The sequence below is a fragment of the Gavialis gangeticus genome, unplaced genomic scaffold (assembly GCF_001723915.1).
Source record: "Gavialis gangeticus isolate Ggan-Ray unplaced genomic scaffold, GavGan_comp1, whole genome shotgun sequence".
Taxonomy (NCBI): Eukaryota; Metazoa; Chordata; order Crocodylia; family Gavialidae; genus Gavialis; species Gavialis gangeticus.
Genome location: NW_017729025.1, coordinates 94,892,084 through 94,917,795, shown reverse-complemented (window position 1 = coordinate 94,917,795; position 25,712 = coordinate 94,892,084). Strand labels below are relative to the sequence as shown.

Here is a 25,712-nt window from a genome sequence, read left to right as displayed (position 1 = left end):
CATCAATAAATTCTTAAATATCAACCTGGAAAACATGGGAAGAGTTTTATTTTATATTTCAGTCACTTTGGTGTAGTCCATTTAAAATGTTTTTACATCCATCTTGATTAAATTAATATTCTTATTCCCTTTAGTCATACAGTTCTTTACACCACATTTCAATCTTCTACCTAATAATTGCATTATGTTAAAGTTTGTTCCCCATGTGTCAGTATTTTTTCTCAGAAGACTAGACCATTGTTGCAAATCCCATGTGTTTGACATATTAAAATCATACTGCTTTAAGACGGTGACTTATCTGTAACTCTTAGTGGCAAAATTTGACACTGTCCACATTGCTGCATTTGCTATTTGCATTTTAGTGATAGTCTGTGATTTTCAAATCAAAACAAATCTGTTTCCACTAATCTTATTACTGATATGAGAAGGTCTTAAAAGAGGTTATTAGGATGATGAAAGGTAGGTCCAGGCCCCACAGGCTCTTACCCTAACTCAAAGTTATTATCTGTTCTAGGCAATAAGAGTACTTTCCCTGATATATGGGATTTCAGACCTCAATGTCTGCAGAAGGTGTTTTATTGTTATTATAATTAGGTTTCTAGGTCTTTGGGACTTCAGGGTTTCTGTCATTGTTCATAGCTTTCCCAAATGGCAATAGGATGAAAGTAACAAAGTTACAGGCAGTTTCAGAGGCAGAGTGGTTAAGGTTTCTCCATGCAACTCCAGATGTAAAGTCTCAGTCTAGACTTGTGCCAAAGGAACAACCCAGCTGTAAATCAGTACCCAATCAGTTACGCTGAGGAAACATGCTGGTAGGTGGCCAGGCATGATGCTAGTCACATCACTGTCTTCTGTGCTGCTGGCTGCAGAAGATGGTGTGCCTTAACTATGTTAACCTGGTGGGCCTTCCAGCCTCAGATGAACCATGGCTAACCAGGAGTCAGTTTCACTGATTCGGAATTCTGTATGCAGCAGTTAAATTGGTCAGAATCGTCTCCATTTAACCCTCCTGATGCAAAAGATTTGGGGATCCTCAATCTAAACACAACAATGTACATGCTATCCAGGATGTTAGTAGAACAGCAGAGAAGTATTTAAAAATTGCAGAATCATGAATATTGGTGGAATTGCAGAGTGAAAGAAAAATTCCATGTCAGGGTTGGAGAGAAGGGGCAGATTTAAAGAGATCCCCTTGCACTTTCTACAGCAAAGAGGATCCCTTCAATGGTCAGGAGGATGGGGTGGAAGAGGGAACTTTCTACCTTCCATCAGTCAGTGGAGGGAGGGAAGCTTCATATTTTCAGACACCTAGAGTTAAATTAATTAATTTCCTGGTATAGGTACCAACACAGAAAATAAGATGAGGCAACTAACATTAAGATGTTGCCAGAGTTGTTTTGCTTTCTGGAACAGGCATCAAGGCTACCCTAACTTCCACCTTGTTGAAGTGACCCCAGTATGCTAATTCATGTGTAAAATCACTAGGGAAATAAGCATACCATATCAAGTATATCTTGCCCCAGCACACACCCATTCTTCTTCTGCATCTTCCCTAATCTGCCCCTACAACTCTCCCAACCTGTGCATCCTCTGTGGAAAGACCTGTATGAAGGGGGTATTCCCTAGGTGTCTTCTGCTTGCCTTGATTTTCTGCCTTCCTAGCAACTGAGGATAAGGAATTTGGCTACTCACCAAGGCTTCATCTCAACCTGTTAACCACAAAACATTGTTAATGTTACTCTATGGGTAATAATAGTTTTAGTTCTTTAAGTAGTGATACATTTACTTCTGCAAATTAGAAACAGAAATGTTAGGTTTTGTCTACACATGCATTTGATCTGGGATCAGTTTACTCAGGAGTAAACAGTCCCAGGCAGGCATCTACACATGCAGGGAAGCAAGAACAGATTTTCTGCTAATGGCAGCAAATTGCTCCCACTTCCCAAGGCCCTGCAATAGGCTTCTGCCACCACCAGGGGGAGGTCTAGGCTCCCCTGGGTGCTAGCCCAGGGGTTAGCAGGTAGCACCGGGCCCCCGGGGGCTGCCTGTTGCTGGGGTAGGGAAAATGCCCCCCTACCCCAGCAACAGGGAGCTCCTGGCCCTGGCTCCCCAATCAGGGGCAGGGGACTTAGAAAGAGCTGCAGGGGAGGGGCATGTCCTAGCCTCCTGCCCCAGTGCACCAGTGAGGCAGCTAGCAACTAGCTTGCTGCTAGCTGCCCCACTGGCATATTGGGGCAGGGGGTTGGGACCTAATACCCGATCCCAGCAGTTCTTTTCAAGCCCCATGCCTTGATCACCTGATCAGGGCATGGGTGTGGGACCTGCTCCTGACTAGGACAGCTCCCATCCCCAGCCCCCACCCCTGCACTTGGGGTGGAGGTTGGGGAGCCTGTTCCCTGCTCAGCTCAACAAGTGTGGAGCTGGGTGGGGAACAAGCTGCCTTGCTTCTCACCCACCTGTACACTTGTGAAGCTGAGCAGAGAGCAAGCTCCCCAGCCTCTTCCCTGCCCAGCTGCAAACAGGTTCCCCAGCCCCCAGCAGTAGGGAGCTCCCAGTGCCAGCTCCATACTGCAAGGCTAACACTGGGAGGCCATTAATTCCCAGTGCCAGCGCTGTGACCACAGGGCTGGCGCTGGGAGATAAGGATCACCCAGCCCCTGCTCCTTGATTGCAATCTCAAAATAGGGAGCATGGAGCTCCCTGCTTCCAGAGCAGGCAAACATAGTCCCTACCTTGGATCCGGTTACAGAGCCTGCCTCAGCAGCAGGCAGCTCCTGGGGGCAGGGAGTAATCTCCCACACCCAGGTGGATGGCTGACTGGGAGCAGATTTTCTCCCAGTCAGTCGTCTACATGAGCACAACTGCGCCATTACTATCGTGCATTTGCAGATAGCAGATTTACTCATGATTAGTGAGGTTTACTGCACAGTAAGTATGTGCACGTGTAGACGCACATGCTGATTTCACAGTTAACTACATTACTGAGTAGTTAAGCATCTCATGTAGATGTGCCCTTAATGTCTCATTGAGGAGAGAGTTTGAGATATTATTAAGCTCAAAAATGTCAAAATTGTTTTTTCCATGGTCAACTTTACACTATGTTGTCTTCTGCAGCAGTGGACAAGTGAATGAATAATTTGAGGTAGCTGTCCAATTATAATAAACACATTTGTATCTCTGGTTGGTTGGGTCCAAATGTCGGTTGAGGTCACAAATTTTCTATACTTTAATATTTTAGAAGCGAGACAGTCTGCTTTTTAGATTCATCCCCTTATCTCTCTTCCTTGGAATTGGAGATAAAGTTGAACAAAAGAGAAGAAAAATTGAAATGAGATTTACTTGCACTGCCCTAAGCATGGAATTTAATACTAAGGCCAGGAAATGTAAATTGGTACAACTCTTTTTACTTCACTGTAGTTATGCTGATTTACATCACCTGAGAACCTAGTTCTTAAACTGAAATATAAAAATGAGAGACCAAGATCTAATCCGATATACAGAAACAAAAGTATTTTCTCTTTCCCCTCCAAATTAGAATTCAGAGTTGGTACAGATAGTTCATATGCTACTGATCATACTCTACCTGCTTCCTGTATAAATACAAGATTTCAGGTTTGAGAGCTGTCAACTTCTTTCACCAACACCGAATGTAGTTTAAAGGGTTTTTTTAGAAAAAATAAAACCTTTACCACATAAAACAAAAAAAATGTTCGTTCGGTCTTTGGCCTCTCCTCTTGGATAATCAGAGAGATCAATTAGTACTAATACAGCAGTTGATAATTCTGATCATGTTACTAACAGGAAATCAATTGTTAGCCTAACTCCTAGACAGGCGATGAAAGAACCATCACATGTGAGTAGTCTGGCTACTACTAACCAGTTTGTTGTTTTTTTAACATCAGATCCAAAGACAGAAAACTCCATATTTTATTGTCAGTTCCTTGACATTTCCAGATGTCACACCTATGACCTTTTCGTTATTGCATATTTTAGCACGTCTGAGTGCAGTCATAGATTTTTCAAGATTCATTGTGGAATATTCTCTGTGTGTGCAACTGGCATATGACCTTATTCTTGTCAGTGGATTATTATTGAAAATGAAAGAAGACAACACTACTGCTACCAGAACAAAGAATTGTGATGTAGATTGTAAACCAAGAAATGGGGCGGTTTTAGATCTGAAAAGTTTTAGAATGAGGTGTAAGGTTTTTAAATCATTTTTAATTGGACTGTTAACTGCATCTCTGCTCCTATTCAGATTCCAGATTCCATCATCTCTCGTGGTGTTCAGGTGCTTCCGCGAGACACAGCCTCCCTCAGCACTACCCCTTCAGAATCTCCTCGTGCCCAGGCCACCTCTCGTCTCTCCACTGCATCCTGCCCAACACCAAAAGTAAGTACAGTGCTTTGCCAGCTCTAAGCTCATATATTTATCTTTCTGATTAATATTTCCCTTCCACTGGTGAAGGTTGGCTCGCATGCAAGATTATGTATTTCAGAATTACAGATGATTGAAAAATAGTGTAGTGCATTCCTACATAAATCATTATACAAATCATAGTGCGGGTCCAGCAACAGGTTACCAAAGGTCATATATAAAATTGCTGCTCCTCTCTGCCCATAGCGAAGCATACTGTGTATCTAAAAGTATGTATCTGCTGTTTTATATTATGATACTTATCATGAGTATAATAATGTTAATCTTTTGAAAATTTTTATCCATCCCCAAAGAGTCTAGATAAACCTAGATTAACAGGATTAAACAAGTAGTGTTTCTTCACCAAAATTGTCTGTGTACATTTCTAGCCTGGGCTGGGGCAGCTCTCTGCCTCAATAAAATATCTGATGGATTCGAAACACTTTCAAGCCAACTTGTTTTGTTCTAACTTGGATACTTGCTGCCTGTTATTTGGAAACAACTCTAAATTGACTAGAAAGAAAGTTTTAATGCCAACCTTGTGGGATTATTATTCAGTTTTTGTAGGTCATTCTATACCAATTTAATTGATTCAGGTGAACCCCATTAATGTGCTTTTTGTATCATGCTTAAAATACAGTACATTGGAAGCTAAGTGAATGGACTAGTTGCAAGGCTAGTAATGATCATAATCGCTTTCTGCAAAAGAGATCTCCATCTGTGTTCAATTAGAGCTGTTCATGTTAAAGCTCTTGATACCAACATGTTAATAGACTTGTAGCATTGCAAACAATAACATTCTTTGTAATCTAATTGATCATGATTCTTTGCGATTATTCTGCTTGCTAAGAAGATTGCACATATCTGGCAGTTCATTTTTCTTGCCACCTCATTTCTTTTCTATCAGCAAATCGAATTGACCTGCAGCCACCCGTAGAACTGCCTGAATTTAGAATTTCTGACAGTTTTATGAACTATGACTATACACCTTGACTATAATAGGAAGGAAATTATTCTGATGGGCAACATACGATGGGCTTCACTATACAACTCCTTTTCTTTGAAAGATATTCATTGAACTTTCTCCTTTGTTTAAGTAAGGAGTGTGGGAAGCCAAGGGTGAGCCTGGGTCATACAGTTCAGTGGGAGGTTGGAGGGACAGGGGTTGAAGGTGGGGGGTCACAGGCACATAGTGCAGTAGGGTGGCATGCAATGTAGTGGTGTTGGGGGACTGCTAATGTGCAATGTAACAAAGGGGTGACAGGCACACAGTGCACGGGGTTCACAGTTGCGTGATGAGAGGGGGTCATTGAGCACACATTGCAGCAGTGGGAGAGGAGCATCCATGGGGTGTGCAGTGTGAGGGGCTGTGGGTCACACCGGTGCAGCCCCTGCTGATGTCCCCCCCAGCCACTTTGAAGTTGGGCAGCCCTGGTTTAAGTATTTTTTTTCATTTTATTTCCTAAAAAGATTATCATTTATCTAATGATTTCATTTAAATAAAGCCTCAAAAGATACTAAAAGACAATACACAGGACAGAGGTGAACTACAGAAAAAGAGAGAGGAACAATAGACATAGTTGTTGGGGCTTGTGGCTCTTGAAAAAAGTAAGAATATCCTAAGAAAAGCACTTATGGCCAATAAGAAGCATAAACAATAGGCACTGATACTAACAAAAGGCTTCAAATGAAGTCTAAGTCGCTAAAGCAAAATACCACAAAGAGAAGGAGCATATTATGTTAGTTCTGAAACAGAACTGAAACCTCACTATGGGACTGTCTTCATGAGATAAAAGATTATACAAGGAAACTGCAGAAAAATGTGAAGTAGGTGATGAAACAGGGTTTTCCATGGAAGGTTGTTTAGAATGAATCCCCTCAAAACAGACCACAACTTTGTCCAGTCAATTTATATCACGTTGGTCACTTCTTGCAATAAAATCAAGTGCATTTTCAAGACAAGATTGAGGAGTAAACACATTTGAGAACACACAAGCTGCCATGCTGGAATCAGGCTAGTCGCCCAGCTTTTCTGACAGCATGTCTCCAATATTGGCCAGTCCAAGCTGCTTCAGGAGAAGGTTCAAGAAAACCTAGCAGCAAGCATCTAGGGAATGACTTACTCTCTGGGAAATTCTTCTTAATTGCCTTAAATTAGAGGTTAAATTATGCCTGGAAGCTTGAAGTTTCATACCCCTCACAGAGCTTGTGGCTTGTTTTAATACTTGCTCGAAAACTCTTATTCTTCATACAGCTGCTAAATTCACAAGAAATAGCATCTGAATGTGTATCATCCTCAGGGATTATGTATGTTTCTGGGCATCATGTTTCTATTTCAGTATTTTCCTCTTGAAACCTGAATTTTTAAAAGAGCTTCATGAATGCATATTGCACTAGAGTTAATGTAAGGTAATAGAGTCAAAGAGGAATTCTAATTTAGCATGCAGTTGATTTATATTCAGATATTTAACATTTTTATGTTTTTAGAGTCCTGTTTTAGGAACTCTCTTTAGAATATAAAGAATCATAAACACATATATAGGGATTTTATCAGATTATTCTCAGCAAAAAACATCTCACAATTTGCTTGATTTATAATTGGAACATGGGACTGGAATTGTAGTTTGGTATTAAAAAAGTATTTGGAATTGAGACAGTAGATATATTTATGCACTTCAAAATTACTTCATTTTTCTTTAAAATGTGCCACAGACTCATTGAGTGCATCTACACATGTTCCCCACTGCACAGTTATTACTTTAGCAAGTACTTCATGACTGCACAGTAACCTCTGGTACCATTATAGTCCCAGAGCCACACAGATCGTTTCCAACCATACTACGCAGTAGCAATGAGTTTGTTGCTACCACGCAGTAGTGGCAGTGTTGCTGTTTGTGCCCACTGACACTATGTTGCCGAAACAAATAGGTATATCACCATAGCTCGTCACTACAGCAATGTAGCATCTCATGTAGATGTGTCCAGTAACCCTCTGTGCTTTTATTACTGAATCTGCTGTTTTAGGAAAAATTATAGAGCCATCAGTTTAAATCAAATTTAGCAATAGAAATACATTGAATGAATGTAAACTAACAGGTGGCAGGTTACAAAGGGTAAGTGTGAATTAAATGGCATGGTTATTCACAGTCCTGGTTAGGTAGCAGGGTAAGGAAAAGTTAATGTCTCCTGAAGCCTATCATGTAAGCATCTAATTGTTTGGATCATATATGAACCTATAAAATATAGACAGGCACATTTAAAAATCAACCTTTTTTTTTGTAAAAATATTATTTTTCTACATTTTTAGCAGTTTCTCTCAACTTTCAGAAAAATTGCCTTGAAGCTGGTACTAAATATAAAATAGTAAACTCAACCTGGCTCTTTGGAATTGGTTTTCAAAAGTTCCATTGCAGTCCTAAACCATTCTTCAGTCTTGTCTCCAAGTCGTTCCTATTTTTTGTTGGCATTCAGGCCAGATTTCCACAGAGACTGTTGACATGGTGTCATGCCTCTGTAATCAACTAAGTCCTTCCAAATCCTCTTTCAGTTGATTTTGTAATTTTTTACATGCATATCTAGAGAGAGCATTTCTTATCGTGTAGGTTGCATGCTGCATTGTCCTTCTTGAGTTCCATGCAAATACCAATATTTATAGTAGCTGGATATTGAAGTAGAGACAATTTACAAGTTTTACTGATGGGAAACCAAGATAACAATCCTCTATTTTCACTTAACCACCCTGAAATGGATGATAATTGTAGATTTTTTTTAATTGTGCGATGTGCGTTAGACCTATATTACTTATTTCTATTTTTTCAATGTATTTTAAGTAATGCGCTTAATACCCAAAGTCTGCTGTTTAGAATAATATCTGAGCAGTTTTTGCAGACTTCCATGTCATTCTTCTTAGCCAAATAAATTCAAAGACTTCATTTTCATACTTTTGTCTGTGTTTTTGAATGGCATATTTACGAGCTTAAACATAATATTCCTTTCAGATAATGGAACAACGTTAGAAACACTTTATTTTCCCTTAAAAGCTGCATACAGTCATTACCGAGTAATTTTTTTGTTTGACCATTATCTTGCATTGATGTTGATGTTGCTTTTAAGTTTTGCAGTTGTTTCTTTACTTGCAGGATCCAATAGTAGCCATGCAAATTAAAATAAATCTGAAAGAATATATTCAAGCTAAATGTTTAAGTCATTCCACTCAATTCCTTGTTTTGTGATACAACGAAGGTGATGATGTGACCATAAAAGAAAATTGTATCTTTTCAAGTTCAAGTCTTTACCTCTTACTTTTTAATAGTATAACTAATATTTAAGGTTTTTTTCCTTTTTGTATGTCCAAGTCAAATAAAGCAGATATTGAAGACCTGCAAGAAAATCATGGCCAAGAATTTAAATTATAAACATGAATACATTTCAGTGAAATTAGTGGTATCAAGTATATTTCATTTGTGGTATTTTCAAAACTATCAGTGTCCTGCTCTTGTATTTCAGTAGAGCAGATTTCATAAGAAACTGGTTTTCTACATTATTTGAGCTGGGCACAATGTTTCTTTCTCACTACTTCATTCTTGACAATATTTACAATTTACTTTAGGAGAATCATCTATTTTCTTTAATCCACTTTCTTGTTGTCTACCCTTTTCTATATGTATAGACTACTAAATCAAATTCCTATGCTGATCTGGGGTAATGAGTTCACATTAGTTGTCCATTTACAGTAGTGATAGAAACTTATACTTCTACTAAGTGTAATGAGAAACAACTATCTAGTGAAGTTACCACTGTGTGAAATGAGTTACTAATTAAATAAATAAAAATATAAATACTTTTAAACTAAACCCAATTTTGATTTTATGCTTTCAGTTGAGTGTTTTGGTTTCTCTGTGCAATAACCTTGTTAACTGAAGGCATTAGCAGACTAGAATAGAGATTTTATCAATAAAGAATGGGGTTGAAGGGAATCTCTCTGCTTAGGTAATTTCATTTTCAACTTAAGAAAGGTCAGATTGCTTATTAGAAAATCTCACCAATTGGTAAAAGTGTTGATCAAGACAATAATTGGATTTAACAGAGTATAATGCCCTTCATGGTTTACGCATTTTGTATAGACATGATTCCAAATAACACAAAGCAATACAAACAGCCTTACTTCTCCCAAGACTCCTATGTCTATGGCTTCACAGTTCTTGTATATCTTGTTTCTGGGATTTACAGCCCTCTCAGCTGAGGTTTCTTCCCCTTTCCCCTCCTTACTCCTAAACTCCTTGTCCCTGAAAGTACTGGCCTCTCAGATTTTTCATTCAACAGTCTTAAGATCTCTGGCTGCTCCTCAGCCTGAGGCAGAAGGTCCTATATGCAGTTACAGGTAGAATATATTCTTAGAAGCATGTGACATACAATTATAGCTTGTAAGGCCAAAAGAGGTGCACTAGGATATGTTTCCCAAGGTCCAGTCCCCTGTTGCATGTAAACCCTCTTTCATCAGGTCAAGGGTTAGAAAGAAATTCTCATTTCCCCATAATTGCTTACTGCAAGGTTTCTAATGTGTTCCTATGAAATAGCTGATACTGTCTACTGCCAGAGATAGGATACAGAACTAAATGGGTTGCTAGTTGGATCCAGTATATCAATTCCTATGTTCCTGTGACAAATTACATGTTTTATTCCCTCTAAATTTTTCCACCACAAAACTCAGGAAGAACAAATAAGCCCTAGTTCAATGGAAAGGGGTGCTGAGAGTGTTCTTATCGGAGACAGAAATGAAGAGGACTTTTCTTCCAGCCTCCCTTTCTTAACTGAGTAGTCTAATCAGTAGACTACATAATAAGGTTCTCTCTTGTTTACTTTTTCTGGGTGCATCTACACGTTCAATTAGTGTGGTGAGAGAAACTGGCGCAATTTGTGCCAGTGGTCAATAACTTCCATGCACAGCATCTACACATGCATCCAGGACCACAGCAGCTTAAGCCAGGACAGAGCAGCCCTGGGCTGGCATCAGGTTTGGGGGTTCAGCCCAGGCTCTGGGTCACAGAGTTGGGCAGCAGGAGGGCTAGCTGGGGCACAAGAGTGCCCAAAGAGTGGAGCTATGTGCCTAGGAGGCAGGCAGGTATCTTGCGCCCTGCTACCTGGGCTGACTGGGTGCAATTTACACCAAAATCAGTGCTCACACGTGCATTTAGGTGTAGTTATTTTCACTGCCATAAGATAGTGCTGTCCCCAATGGTACTATCTTACAGCAGCATAAATTAGTTTGCTGCAGTCTAAAAACATCACATGTGTGGAGTGTGACACTTTACACTGCAGCAAATTAGTCTACTGTGCAGTTAAATGCATGTGTAAATGCATCCTCCAACTCTTTGAATCTTCCATTCTTGGATGCACAGTAGCCCAGCTGCAGTGCAGGGGTGGAGAATATCCTTATACATAATAGCCTATATTATGGATGGGTAGGACAAGTCCAAAATGTGGGTTTGAATGCACCCTAGCTAAGGAGGGTCTAAATATCAGGCCTTCCGTTTTCTGGGCAAGTTTTCTAACCATGACACTTTTATACAGAAGACACAACCACTACTTCAGTATTGTAAAAGAAAAGAGTCCTGTTCAGTTCTTTCATAGAAGAGTTGTAGGTGCCTACTCAGGAATGGGTTGCAGACTCTTAATCCCAACTGCTCAGAGGCATCTCCTTTGGAGCCTTCATTTCAGATGCTTAAAATCCTCAGAAGGATAAGAGTTCAAATACACCTTGTGCATAGGATTTCCCGTTTGCTGGCTCTAAGTGGCTTTCTGGTCAGTATACTGCTTTTTGGATCACCATTCTGAGGAACTTATCTATCCCCAAGCACACCATAGGGTGCCTTGGTCACTTAATTCTGGAGGCAGGTACTAAAATATTTAGATGGTGTAGCATTTAATTTATAGGTACCTACAACCTTTACTGGATGAGGTTCCTAGAACTTGCCTATTTTTAACTCGTTATTAGGGTGTGGTGCCCTTGGAAGTCATTGAGTTTTTGAGTCCTAACATATCTCACCATTATTTTACTTCACAGTTAAGAAGAGTGGCTATTAATAGGACAGAAACATTAATTCCCAGAACTTCAAAAGCAAAACTCTATAACTAAGGCAGAAAAAAGAAAAACTGGATGTTTTGTCATTTTTTGTTAAATCCTTAAATAGTAAAAGCAGAATGTACTAAAAATACTGAATTAGAAATAGAAGCTTTGTGTTCTCCCTGTAAGACAAGTTTTTTTGAACAGCGCAATCTTTTTTTATACATTCATGACCAAAATAGGCCCATTGGTGAATCTTTAAGGAACTGTAACAAAAGCTTACATCACAGGGTTTATATTGAATGCTGAATTTTATTAAGGAGCATTTATTTGCTTGTGTTTAGTTTTACTTCTTTTTTTTTAAACATATATAAGAAAAGCATTTGCTTTCTGTTTCGTTCAGACTGATTTAAATAGAAAAACCATGCCTCTTCACCAATTCACCAGACCTGGAAAATCCTGAAATCAGGTGTTTGCAAGTAAAAAAGCTCTCAGTTCCCCTTTCACAAAAGAGAAGAATACTGACATATTTCAGCACTGTATGTTCCTGACAATTTGTACAGACCCCCTAAGGGGTTTACAGGCAGGGTGAGAAAACCCTTTCACTAAGCAGAGAATTATCATCAGCTGTCTGCCCTCTTTACAGAAATTGCCAGGGAACCCAGCCAGGTAGAGAGAAGTAGTTTTCAGAAGAGCTAAGAGTTTGCTTTTATATTTTGTTTTCCTTTTTCTCCCTCTCTTTTTGTTTTCCTGGCTGCTAAAGGCTGTTTGCCTTTGTATAGGTAAATCTTCTTATTTCAAAATACTGGCACTTTTTCTTCATTTGTTCTAGTCCTGGCTAACTTGCTATAGTTTTTCCTTCTAAATAGATTTTTAACTTTCATGTTAGCTGTTTTTAGAAGCTCCTAATTATAATAGGTCTTGCTTTCGGTTAATTGAAGAAGATACTGTTCTTCTAAGGAGCTCCCAAGCAATATTTTAAGCTATAAAAAAAAATCCCACGCTGGTTTTCAGATTATATGAATGAGTATATGTGAATGCCAAGGGATTGGTGCTCATCTCTCTTTTGCTTCTTTCTTATGGCATATCGTGAATTTTTTTATCAGGTGCTTTGTGGCTGTGGTATTGATTAGGGGCTAGGGTGAATACTCCTGCGGGTACTTTTGGATAAAGAGTTGCCTACAGATACATGGAAATGGCCTCAATATGACTTTCAGTTCTGTTCTAATCTACTCCCTTGATCGCATTACTATTGGTACATACAGGGCACATCTACACGAGATGCTTTACTGCACAGTAGCATAGTTCACTACACAGTAAGCTTGTGTATGTACACGTGCACATGCTTACTGCACAATAAACCTTGCTAATCACAAGTAAATTTGATACCTGCAAGGGCAAGTAGCTAATTTACTTTTGATTAGTAACGGTGCAGTTGTGCTCATGTTCGCACCTGACTGGGAGCAAATCTTCTCCCAGTCAGCCAGCCTCCTGGGGGCAGGAGATTGCTCCCTGCCCCTGGGCCCAGCCTGCTGCTAGGGTGGGCTTTGCTATCAGAGCCCGGGCAGGGACTTTCAGAACTAAGCTCCCCAGCCTGTACCCCACCCAGCTCCACGCTCATGGAGCTGTGCGGGGAACAAGTTCCCCAGCCTCCACCCTGTAACCATGGAGCAGGGGCTGGGAACTATGCTGGTCAGGTACATGTCCCAGCCTCATGCCCCAACTGGGAAATCTAGGCATGGGGCTGGGGTAGGTCCCAGCCCCATCTCCCAACCCCCATTTGCCAGTGCTAGCTGCCCCACCCATGCATTGGGGCAGGGGGCTGGGACCTACCCCACCCCTGCAGCTCTTTCTAAGTCCCCTGCCCCTGATCAGGGAGCTGAAGCCAGGAGCTCCCTGCTGCCAGGGCAGGGGGACACGCACCATCCCTGTCCCACCAGCAGGCAGCCCCTGGGAGCAGGGTTTAATATCCTAGCCCCGGCCAGTTCCTGGCCTGGTTCTCCCTGCCAGCCCCTGAGCTAGCACCCTGCTGGTGGCAGAGGCCCATTGCAGAGCCTCAGGAAACAGGAGCAATTTGCTGCCATTAGCAGCAAATCTGCTCCTGCTTCTCTGCACATGTAGCTGCCTGCCCAGGAGCATTTACTTGTGAGTAAACTGATCCCAGACTAAATGCATGTGTATACGCACCCACAGAAATGGAGAAACTGTGAAATACTGATTCAGTTCCAGATGGCTAACTTTATGAGAGTAGAATCCCATGCTTCAAGGTTTTACAAGTTTTTGCCAGAGGTTAGGATACCTTTCAATAAACTAGCTGGCCTCAGTGATGACTCTTCCTGGTTCTATTCTGCAACTCCCAGGCCCAAATCTTTTTTTGAAAATTCCTTTGCAAGGGTCTGAGTAAGGAATGATTGTTTATCTTCTCTTCCATTATTCTTTATTCAATCTTTTCTTCCTTCAATGTGTTGAAGAAATGGAGTCAAGAAAAGTCTATGGAAATACTGCTTTCTTCCTCTTGGTCTTGCTACAAGTGTTTGTTTAAATCTCTGACCTGTAACCAGGAGCGATCTCTGGAAACTCCCCAGGACTTCAGGTTTTCTCTTCCTGTGGTGCTCTTCAGTCAACCTCCACATATCAGGGTCACTTCATGGGGTAAAGTTTGTGTATTGTGGTATTAGAACACCTGGTGAAGAGCAAAAAGATGTTTAGAACTAGGACGTGTTCTCATAACTGGAAGACCTTAATCATATGATATAATGCAAGAAGTATTATTGCTCTATCTTCAGTTTTTGCTTTCTAAGAACACAGTGTTTGATCTTTCACTAAATTTCACCTGAAAAGTAAGTACAGAGTTTCACAAAGATAACTTGTTCCCTTCACTTCTCTCCAAATTCCATTTTATCCCAGGATTACAACAACAAACTTCACAACACTTTTGAACACTTGCCAGATGTGAGATGTGTTCTATTTTTATCTCTTTTTCACAAGAGTTTAAGATAGCCTCACACAAAGGCAAAGCTGCCACAAAGGCCAGCATTGCCACGTGAGCCAGAGGATGCATTTCAGAAGCACTTGATTGGTCCATACAGCTGAAGTGTGGAATGTAGCAATTGACTTATCCCCTCATGAGATTAGAAGATATTACTAACTAGACCTCACGTCATTGTAGGGTGCTCTTGTCAGTCTCTTTCAAAATATTTCAAATGGCAAAATCCTGTAAAACCTCCTTTGCAGGATATTACTTACTACATGGCAATGTGGAAAGTACAACACAGAAAATAATTATTGATCCACTTGCAGTAGACTTCTCCTCTCATATTTTAGTTTCCCCTTTGCAGAAAGATGTACTTTCCGTCTGCCTTAATCCTCTTCTAATTGCATGAGTTAGACTATTGGCAAGCTGAGACTACCATTTTTCTGATGAACTACATTTTATTACTTCATCTTTCACTCCACTGCCACTTTACATGTTCGTTTTGCCAGACCATTGCATCCTGTCTGTTGGTCCTATAAATTAGCACAATAAGCTCCTGTTCTTTGCTAGGGGGCTCCTTGGCAATGCCAAAAAAACAAATAATGAATAAGAATAGTAATATGACATAGCTTTTTCTAAAAGATTTTATGTAGAGCAGTGAGTTTCAACCTGTTTAAACTCAAAGCACTCCACCATAATTCTGAATTTAGTGCCTTCCCCCACCATTTCAGAACGTTATACAAAATAAGTAGTGACGTGTTTATGAATGGGCATTTTTCTTTCTGAAATCCCTTTTCCTTAGATTAGATCTCTTTTAAAAAATCTTTTAGATATTTTTTAAATTAAGAAAATGAAAACAATTTGCACTTGTCCTCATTGAACCTCATGAGATTTCTTTTGGTCTAATCCTCCAATTTTTCTAGGTCTCTCTGAATCCAGCATATCTACTATTCCCCCCAGCTTGCTGTCATTTGCAAACTTGCTGTGAGTGCACTCTATACCATCTTCCAGATCATTGATGAAGATATTGAATAGATTACAGTCTTTACTTCCTTTCAGAGGGGTGTGGTGAAAAGGAATGTCCAGCCAGGGACAAGTGTGAGCCTTTGCTTATCTGCTTAGTTTTTCTACTTATCTCCTAACACCTTATGGTACCTTTCAAAAGAACTGGTGGCTCCCCATCCCCCAGTTGAGAATAACTGGATTACATGGTGGGAGCCATGATTTGCAGCACATTTGTGAGGTACTGTAACTTCCTTTCTTTACCAACAGAGCAGTTGCTACCCTCTGTTTGGCACCAGCAGTCTCACACCAACAATTCAGGAACAGAGACACTTGCTGCAAGTCCCCAAGCAAAGCCTCTTTTCCTGCAGGTTGGATGCAGGAGCTGGCCCCTGGAGACTGCTTGGGAAGCTGGGGTCAATCGGTGCACACTTGGTCTGAGGGGAGAGAGGCAGAGAATAGATTGTGGGAGCTGTCCAGCACCCCAGTGAGGATGCAGCCCTAAGCACTGGCTTCTCACCTGCTCCCAGCCCTACCTTGTAGTCTTGGGCCTCTGTGCCTGCCTCCTACTCACTCTGGGGCTCCTGCTTCTCCCTACACTGCTTGCAAGTAACTGCAACTCATTCCCTACAAAACATGTCCTCCCCAGACTGCTCCATGGTCAGCTAGCTTCTCCCTACTGTGAGCAGTGTCACAAGACCCTAGTGCAAGAAAGTGACAGGTCATTTCAAGCCACTTCCAGGAGGATGCACACATCCTGCACTACCCTTAAAAGCATGTTGCAGCATCCCAGAGTGCCACAGTACCCTGGTTCAGTATCACTGCTATAGAGGGAAAGGAGAAACCTGTTAAGGGATGCTGTGGCTGAATTTTACAAATATATTGCCACCTTGCTTCCTCGTAGAGGGAAGTTATTAGCACTAGTATCCTTAATGTTTCTGTGGCAGGGTGGGTATTGTAGAATGAGAGCAGAGGACAGATACTAAAGAAAATTATTAAAAAGCACCGTCCAAAAACCACCATTCGTAGCTCAAATAAAAAATTCAACAATATGCAGACCACAGTGTAAGTGAATAAAGTAAAGGCACCTGGAGAGGTAACTGAATTCCCTGTGGAACAGAGAACCTTTAGCCTTGGAGAGACCTCCACCTTGCTGCAGCTAAATTGTATACGTTTCTTGAGCCTGGTTCCTAGTGGGTAATAGTCACAGTTAAAAAAAACATCTTGCTGGCTAGTTTTTACCAACATTGCATTTTTGTTTTACGCTGGTGACATTTTTCTATTCTCTCTCATCTTAGCAATACCCAAGTTCTCATATTTTAGAAGTGTTTTCTACAAAAGCCTTAAAATGCATTGTCATGCAATGATGAGATACAGACATTCATGAACCTGCAGGCACTTTCAATATGTGTGGGTCCTAAGGAGAACTCAGAACATAATTATCTTCATTTAGTATTAATTTATTTTTATTTCTTCATGAATGTTATATTTTCAAAAACAAATTCATCTTGCTTCTGCATGTTGAGCTATAATAGGTTCCATTACAGAAACTTTTGATCATAGAAGAACAGTCTAGTATCTTAGCAGGCAGAATCTACCCGACCCAGGACAAAGGAGACATGTGATCTCCTGAGTATCTAGCATAATGGCTTATTACTTCTCTATCTATACTGGGAATACTGTTCTCAATATTTGTCGAGGCATTATGTTTAGCTTTTTAAGCCATATCATGTTTGTGACTCATAGTTATCCTTGGACTCACTACTCCAACAAGGTTTTTTCCTTCTGCATCTTTTCCAACTGGTGAGCTCCCAGCATATAGTGTAAATTATTGTTAATCCGTAAGGGCATGACTTTGTACTATTACATCTCTCTCAATTTATATAGCTCCAGGGTCATTTAGTTCCTCCTGCATGATACTTCAGTAGTCTTATTTATTAACGATGCCTCTTCCTCTGTCTTTTCAGCAAATTTCATTAGCACACTTCAGTTTTTTGCACCAGGGTCATTAATGGAAATATTTTATAAAATCAGTTCCAGAATCAATCCTTGTGGAAATCCACTATCTTCCTTTAATCCAAAAATTCCTTTTCTGGCACAATCCCGTTATCTCTCCTTTAGCGATTGCCTTACCCATTTACAATTCTTTCACAAATCCTCATCCTGAATTTTTGTTGTCTTAAAAAAAAAGGGTTATCAAAGATTGCCATTAGCCATCCTGCTTTTGCTCATTATCCTTAACATCTTTCTTGAAAACTTAACTAAAAATATTCATTCTGTTTCTGGACATTACTTAGACCCACTTCACTTCTTTCCTTGTTCTCTTTTTGGTTAGATGACTAACGGTTCTCTTACTCTTTATTTTTAATTTCCATTGCAAGGTCTAACTCAGCTTGATTTTTGGCAAGTCTCACATTATCCCAAAATCAAAACTAACCATTTATAGTTAAGTGACTTATCTACTTTATTATAGAACAAGATAATATAGATGACATTCATAAACTCCCAAGGCTATAGTAGTCACTAATTTCCTTTAAAATAAATGCTGACTCTTACCCATATGTACTCCCTACCCCAAATGTATGTCTAGACATCTCTGTCTTCTTTGTGGAGCGTCTGGGACACCTGAAAGGAAATTTGGGGGTTTCAACATGGTTCTAAATACTCTTAGAAAATGTCTTTCAGATTAACTCTGGGAACTGTTTTGCAGTCCATGATATACCAGAACCCATTTATATTATAAAATCAAAATGACTAGTAAGCACTGCCATAATCAGAAACCTGAGGTGTTGGAAAGGGCTACTAGATTGATTGTGCAGAATGTTAGCAATGAATTTAAGGTTAGCTGTTTAATTTCTGAATACATTTTTTCATTCAGTTAAATACACCTTTTAGGCAGGGATTTTCTTAGTCCTCCAGTCCCTATCAGGTTTTCTTCCATCCTAATGACAAAAGCCCACCATTTTGTTCATTCACTTAAGATTTGGATGGCATTGCTCCAGCTCTTTGTATTCTGAGCCAGCCGTGAGTGTTTGACATTATCTGCTTGAAGTGCTTTGACTGCATTTAAGGACATTCTTATTTAGTTTTGCCACTTTCTGTTAAATAGAATATCGATCCAAAGCTTGTTCTCTTCTGTAGTTCTGTGTAGATGACAAGAAAATGGAAAATGAACTGCAGAACTACAGGGAATTGTCTTATTTTGAACACTAGTTGTCAATCTAACAGTTTTGTATGACTGTCCCTTGAAGGCATTTTGTAAGAAAATAGTATTTAAATTCCTCTGCATTGTGTGCCTACAATATTGACCAAAACCAAACAAACCATGACACAGCCCTGATGCCTTTGTCAGCTATGGGTTTATATGACTATGTTTCCAAAAATGTCAAGGTAATACAGGTGTAATGACATATTTAGCTGATTAATATCAATTCAATTAAAGAGCTAAAGAGCGATGTTTATAACACTGAAAAAGTATCCCTTTAACATCTGAACTTCTTTCTTTTTGTTATAATGCTGGGTTGTTGTAGTTAAATCAGATACATACAACTTACATTTTGCTTGTCTATTTAATTCATTTTTGAAATGGCTAAATGAAAATTACCCCCTCAGATTAGACATTCTTGGAGAGTTACTTGAACAGGTTGGAGTCACATTTTTGCACATGAATTTGCCTTTTTTCGAATTTAAGTGGGGAGGGAAGATGTTATTTAGCTGTTTCTGAACCTTTACCTGGCATTGAAAAGTATGCTTTCTCAAGAGTTTCTCTGTTTCAGACATAGTTATGACTCAAAACTTTAATAAAATTATTAGGAAATATCTTCTAGACTATTTTCTTACACATTTTTTTTCAATTTTTTTCCCCTTCTGGGGAAATCTTTCCTTAATTTTCTTGTGTATATCTGAGACAGTCACTGTTTGTTTGTTTGAGAAACATCCTTTAACTGTGATACCTACTTGTTCCCGTTTATGGTTTAGTAATCTCAGTTCAGTGTATCAAAATGAAAAGAGAAATTGCTTAGAATGGTAGAAGGGGATTTGACAAAGACCAGTGGGATGAATGCAAGGGTAGAAAATTTGGAAAAGATTTCCAATATTGCAGTTTAATTATAGCATGTAATATAGGTACCTTCTAGGAATGGTCTGATAAGCCTAAGGAAGGCTTGAAGGTAAAAAGGAACTTTACAGAACATAACAGCCAAAGTAAATGATGAAGGTTGTCAGATCCTTGAATTTTGGTGATATTACTACTTGTCAGTAATCTTTCCTAGCATCAGGTTTAGTGAAAACTTTTAATCCCTATATGGCATGGAAAATACAAGTGGCAAGTATATGTGATATACTCTAACCAAAGTTTTATTTATTTCTCTTAGGCTTATAAATCTGATCTCTTCAAGTCTCCTTTTTTTGGCACTATCAGCATACATTTGCTTTTCCCTCATGCACTTCCTCAGAAGTTCTGACTTCTCGCACCTTACCCAATTTCTAATTCACCACTTCTGTAAGGGCATAGCAAGCGTGTTACATGCTTCAGGCTATTCTTGTGTCTTTGCCACACAGCCCATATCTAAACTGCAAATTTGCTGTGCCTGCCGTCAGTGCCCACAGGCACACTACGTTGTTCCGTGCAGATAATCTCCTAAACTGTAACATTGTAACCACTTCTGAACCATACCAAGAACAGCACCACTAATTAGCCCATCTTTGACACCCTGTTGAGGCAACTGCACTCTCAGGTGTAGGAGGTAGCCTGGGTGGAACAGTGCAGCCTGTTTAAGGATGCCACTGCCAAGCACAGAAACCCTGCAGTCTAGATATGGCCATACCATAACTTTGTGACATCATCTGTTAATTTACCTCAGGCCTTTGAGTAAAGAATAATTCCTGGACAAGTTTGTTGAACAGGTTTCTGGAATTCACCATTTAGTTCATCCCATCTCCATTCCAGAATATTTATAAATCACAACTGGTTTTCCAGGTTAATTAAGGGTCACTGAACACTTCAGTGGTATGTGGTATCATACACCTTATAGGCTAAATTCCTTGGTCCACGGAGAGTTGTAAAAAAGACTTTTAAAAGACCAGAGAGCTAACAGAGAATCTCATTTGCATAGAGAAACTTGCTGATAGCAGACAGCTGGCAAAGCCACCTATGCCTCAGGAGGCTTTAGAAGCAGGGCCTGGGTAGGGTGGGAGCATGTTGGAGTGCATTTTTTCCCATGAACCTTTCATCTTTGATGGAATTTAGATCGTCTCCTGTTGCTGGACTTCTACCAGGGACTGGTGTCATAGGCTAAGTACAGACAGTCAAAAAGCCTAAGGCTCAATCAATTCAGTCTTCACAGGTTAGTCTAAGCTGCGTAGATTGAGCTGATAAGCAAGTGAACAATTACTTTTGACTCTGGAAATGCAGTCACATGCCTGAAGTGGCCCAGGCCAGAAGTCAGGGGGCTCTAGAGTACACTTCCCTGCTCAGCTGGATCAAACAGCTTGGGCCAAGGCTAACTTGCCCACCCTGTGAAGGCGGGGGTTTGCAAGGGAGGTGCAAAGCATCCTGGGATGCTAGGAGACTGTGAGTTAACTTGAATCTGGAGGGGATCTGGGACAGAAATTCAGTAAACTGATTTAACCTAAATCAGGTAAATCTGATACCACATCCATCTACATTTATCTTAAACTGGTTTCAGCCATGTTGAAAGCAGTTTATGTGCACTGAACTTCTATTGTGTTACAGATTTGAACCAGCTTCTGAACCTTATACCGGTTTATTTGTAACTTCTGTCCCTAGCCATAAAGTCCAGGAGCCACAACTTGCTTCTGTGGTCAGCACTGTTCATTATGTCCTCACTGAGCCAGGAAATATTGAAGCATCAGGACCTAAACAAGCTATTCTGAGCTCTGAGATGTCTTGTACAATGAATTATTGTTTCTCTGACCATAGGTAAATACTGTTTTATACAGGGTGATGTGTGGTCTTTTATGTACACACATACACACAAAATTCAAATTGACCAAAATCACAAGATATTGCTAGTTCACTCAATGTATCGTATGCAAATGATTCAGTGCAGTGGGTTCATCAGTTATTTACATTCTTCCTTTGAATTTGCACTATTCAAATATGATATTTTAGTGTTGACTAAAATATTAGCTAAGGGTGCTTTTTGACTCTTGAAACATATTTTCATTATCTGTAAATATAAGGAAATCCTTTGTATATAATACAGTTGCTCACTTCAATGTATCCACATCATACAGTCCTCTGGCAATCTCACAGAAAGAGAAAGAGGTTGCCCACATTTTGCATACTGATCTGGGTAAAATCTGGCTAAATGCCCCTTGTGGTGGTGTTCACCAAACTGCAATAAGGAGATCCAGCCCCTGACCTCCCAATATTTTTAAGTTTCTGGGGTATGAACAGCCCAGGCACTGCCTCCTTGTCTCTAGACTTGCCCTCCATTTAGCAATCTCTCCTAAGTCCCAGAACTCAGTCCAGTTTCAAATTTCACCCAGAGCTTAAAACAACCACTTTCCCAGCATTCTGATCTTCAGGCAGCAGATCGTATGTGAGCAGATATGCACTTCCCAGAGTTTCTAAACATACCATCTTTTTTATTTACAGAATAAAATACACAAGGAGTTATAGCAGCAGTTCCTGATCTTTTTTCCAGCCTCAATCCCACCTACTAGGCCTGTGCGAAACAGCACCATTCCACTTTGACTTCCGTTTCAACATTTCAATGAAACAGTGTTTTGTTTTGAGTTTTGTTTCATTTCAAAAGCACTGTTCCATTTCGCTTCATCAAAACTGTTTTGCTGTTTTGACGTTTCGCCCATAAGCTATAATGGGGAAGCACAAAACTGCCTATAACTTTATCATTTCTTGCCTGATTCTTGATGAAACTTGCAGGGATGGTAGCCCCTTCTGAGGGCATGAAACTTGCCAAGTTTCAAGGAGGAAGGTGCAGAGGTTTCCAGGAAATCGCACCTCAAGATGTTGACAAGAAAAAGTCCTGTCACTTACCAGAAGTGGCAGCCTCCTGTGATCCTGCAGGAAGATCTGGGGGCCCAGACCCCCAGGAAGGCTGTGGGCTGTGCTGGACTCTTCGTGGGAGTGTGGGCCCCTGATCTGCCTGCCAGATCACAGGAGGCTCCTGCTGCTGCCTGGGATGAGCACTGGGCACAGCCCGCAACCAGCACCAAAAAGGCCAGGGTCCCACACCCACGGGAGGAGTCCAGCACAGCCTGCAGCCATTCGATCTGCCTGCTGCATGAAAGAAGGCTACTGCTGGTGGCTGGGACTGGCACTGGGTACAGCCTGTGCTGAACACCAGGAAGACTGGTGCTACTGCTGGCCCCAGCCAGCAGTGACAACATGCTGTCATCTTCACAGATCCAGGGGCCCGCACCTGTGGGAGGGCTAGGGGTTGTGCCAGAATCCTCCTGTGGGGCGCAGCCCCCAGATCTGCACCGGATGACAGGAGACTGTTGCTGCCGGCTGGAACCGGTGTTGAAGCTAGGTAAGCCCAGCTTTGAAACATGAACTGTTTCAAAACTTTCAAAACATTTTAAGTGCCCTTGTTTCATTTTGAAGCTGTTTTGAAGGCTTTTGTTTTGTTTTGTTTTGATTTCTCTGTTTCGAGCTCAACATGCATCAAAACAGCTTTGAAATGAAACACCCAGTGAAATTTCGTACAGCCCTATCACCTACGGTGTAATAATTTTGTATAATCCCATACGCATACTGCTGTTTGTGTACCTACAGTTAACATCTGCTCCACACTAGCGACCTGTGCATGCTCTTACTCTGTGGTAAAATTAAAATCTGGACAGGCAACCCCTAAACAAAATAGAGCTTATCTTTTACTTACCACAGAACAGGAGCAGAGACCTATAGACATACATTCACCTATATGCATGCCCAACACCTGCTCCAACACATTCTAATTAGAACGCGTCAGAGTAAACTCAGTTAATCGAGTCTGCTGGAGTGTGCTAATTGGCACTCTCCAGTAGCCTCAGCATCATGGGTAGTCAATGTCCCTGTGCTTCAAAATGGTGGCGAGGGCGCTTTAACTAAATTTCATTAAATATGTAAAAATTTCCACATTACCAAGGAGTAGTTGATACAAGTAACACCTCTTTCCCCTTTTAACTGTGAGCATATGAATTGTTTATGTGCCTCCAGTTACTGTGTAGTAAGTGCAAGTGAAACTGAAGCAATTCAACCCTGTCTCATTTAGAAGAAATCTGCCCGAGTTTTCATCTCCCCGCAGGGCAAGTGAGAGTCAGTGGACAGTTTCTCTGAAGCAGGTGACATATGGTACATCTCCATCTCCTGGTAATTCAGGCATATAACCCATGACCTCCATCAATGGGAGTGAGGACTTACTAGAACAACCATGTAGGGTTGGCAAGCTGGTCAATGGAGTGGTCAAATATTGACAATTTTACTAAAAAATTACATTTTTTATCATTTTCTTGACAGAAATATGGGGTTTTTTTATTGTTTTTGACACGTTACTTGATGGAAAAATTGTGCTTTTTCTGTTTATTATTTGGACCCACTGGTAATTGTTTACAATTTTTTACCAATATTTGACTGGTCAATTGACCAGATTTTATTTGATCTGTCAAATACCCAACCCTACAACCATAAGTGTCCGTGTGTCCATAATTAATAACCTGATCTGTAGTACTTTTCATTTTCCTGCTCTTACACGATCATGAGAGCTACACAAAGATTGTTTATCCCTGAGTCTAAGACCACTAAATTGCTTTGGTTCAGCTTTCACTTATCACAAGGTAACTGCAGGAACAGGAACAGTTCAGCAGAGCAGCTGAGGCACAATAAAGCTGTACCTCCCAGTAATTGCAGACACACAGAGAATTACAGCCTTGATGGAATTAGCAGCTTCATGGAACTTACGATTCCACTATTCTATTTGTTGTGACCCCACTTTCGTGAGACCCCATGTTTGGGAACTGCTGGATTATAGGCCATTAGAAAACAACAGATCCACCAAATGTAATGCTCTTCAGTCTAGCTCATGCCCCCATGGGTCTGTCTGTATTTAGGAAGGCATGGTTTCCTTTTGTCTCACTGAGCAGCTCTCCCTTAACTTGAGCTTCTGAAATGCCTTACAGTAGGGGTTTTCAACCGGGGCTACGCATACCCCTGGGGGTACTTTGGAAGGCCCCAGGGGGTACGCAGCAGTGGCAAAGAGAAGCCTCTGGCACTTCCAGGTTTGTGCCAAGATCCCCCCCCACCCCACCTCTCGTCAACTGGCTGCTGTCTCCCGCCCCCTGCTCATTGATCGGCTGCTGGAGGACTCCCTGCCTCTCAACCAGCTGCCAGGGGCACCCCGACCAAAAAAAGGTTGTAAACCCCTGTCTTACAGGAAACAAATACCTCAGCTCCTGCCAATTTATAATGTTCTTATCCCTTCAACAATTGATTCCTTGATTATCCCGCAATATGTAAGGACAGATTACTGGCAAGTGACAAAATTGTCAAGGCAAACTTTACTCTGACAACCCATTTCTCTTTGATTAATGCTAGCTTCTTGTCTCAAATGTTTGTATCCAAAGAGAGGACTGTTCTTTTTAACAGCTTTCTGTTGGTAGGTCTGTGCTACTATCATATAGCATATCAGACCAATAGACAAGAAAAAAATGACGATACTCTCTATACCCAAATTGAGACAAAAGGAGCTCACGTTGTCAGATAGGGCCTTGGAATAAAGATTGAGCATGCCTGCCTCTTTTTAAAAGAATCACTTTATTGGAAAGCTAACAAGTTTAAGTAGTATTCAGACGAGACAATGTAAATACAAAAGCATACTTACATTTGGATGTAGGCTGGACGCTGGGATCTCTGAGCTCTTGTTCGTTGTTGAGTTCCCCCAACAACACAGGTCCATTATTCCCCAAATTCCCCAGGTTTACAACCACAGATGCACAGTCATTGTATACATTTAGTCACACTTTGATGAGATGTATTCAAATTTCTTTGTTTTGCTGAAACTTTTGGAACTGGACTGAACCAGTTTTCTTGTGGATGTGGATTTATGTTCTTGTGAATGTTACACTTCTGGAAGGACTGATTCCTTATCACCTTCCTTCACCAAGGTGGAATGTTAAGTGCCACGAGTTTGTTTTGGTTAAATTATTTATGGTTGTCATTGGCAGGGCTGCTCTGTTTTTTTTACAACCTATCTAGGACACCTAACACAAATACATCTATTAAAACTACA

General features: G+C 40.6%; 1 protein-coding gene and 1 long non-coding RNA gene across 12 annotated transcripts in view; one reads left to right on the top strand and one right to left on the bottom strand.

The window, feature by feature from the left end:
• Nucleotides 1-25,712, top strand: part of GPHN (gephyrin) — a 693,379-nt gene that overhangs the window by 470,965 nt on the left and 196,702 nt on the right. For all 11 annotated transcript variants that reach the window (XM_019519214.1, XM_019519213.1, XM_019519212.1 and 8 more), the window contains one exon: nucleotides 4,259-4,393. In XM_019519214.1, coding sequence (XP_019374759.1) covers nucleotides 4,259-4,393 — 135 coding nt within the window. The remainder of the gene's footprint in view (nucleotides 1-4,258; nucleotides 4,394-25,712) is intronic.
• Nucleotides 17,145-25,546, bottom strand: LOC109298875. Its single transcript, XR_002097722.1, has 2 exons — nucleotides 25,305-25,546; nucleotides 17,145-18,599 (listed from the first exon to the last, which is right to left on the bottom strand). It is a non-coding gene; the product is annotated as an uncharacterized LOC109298875 (long non-coding RNA).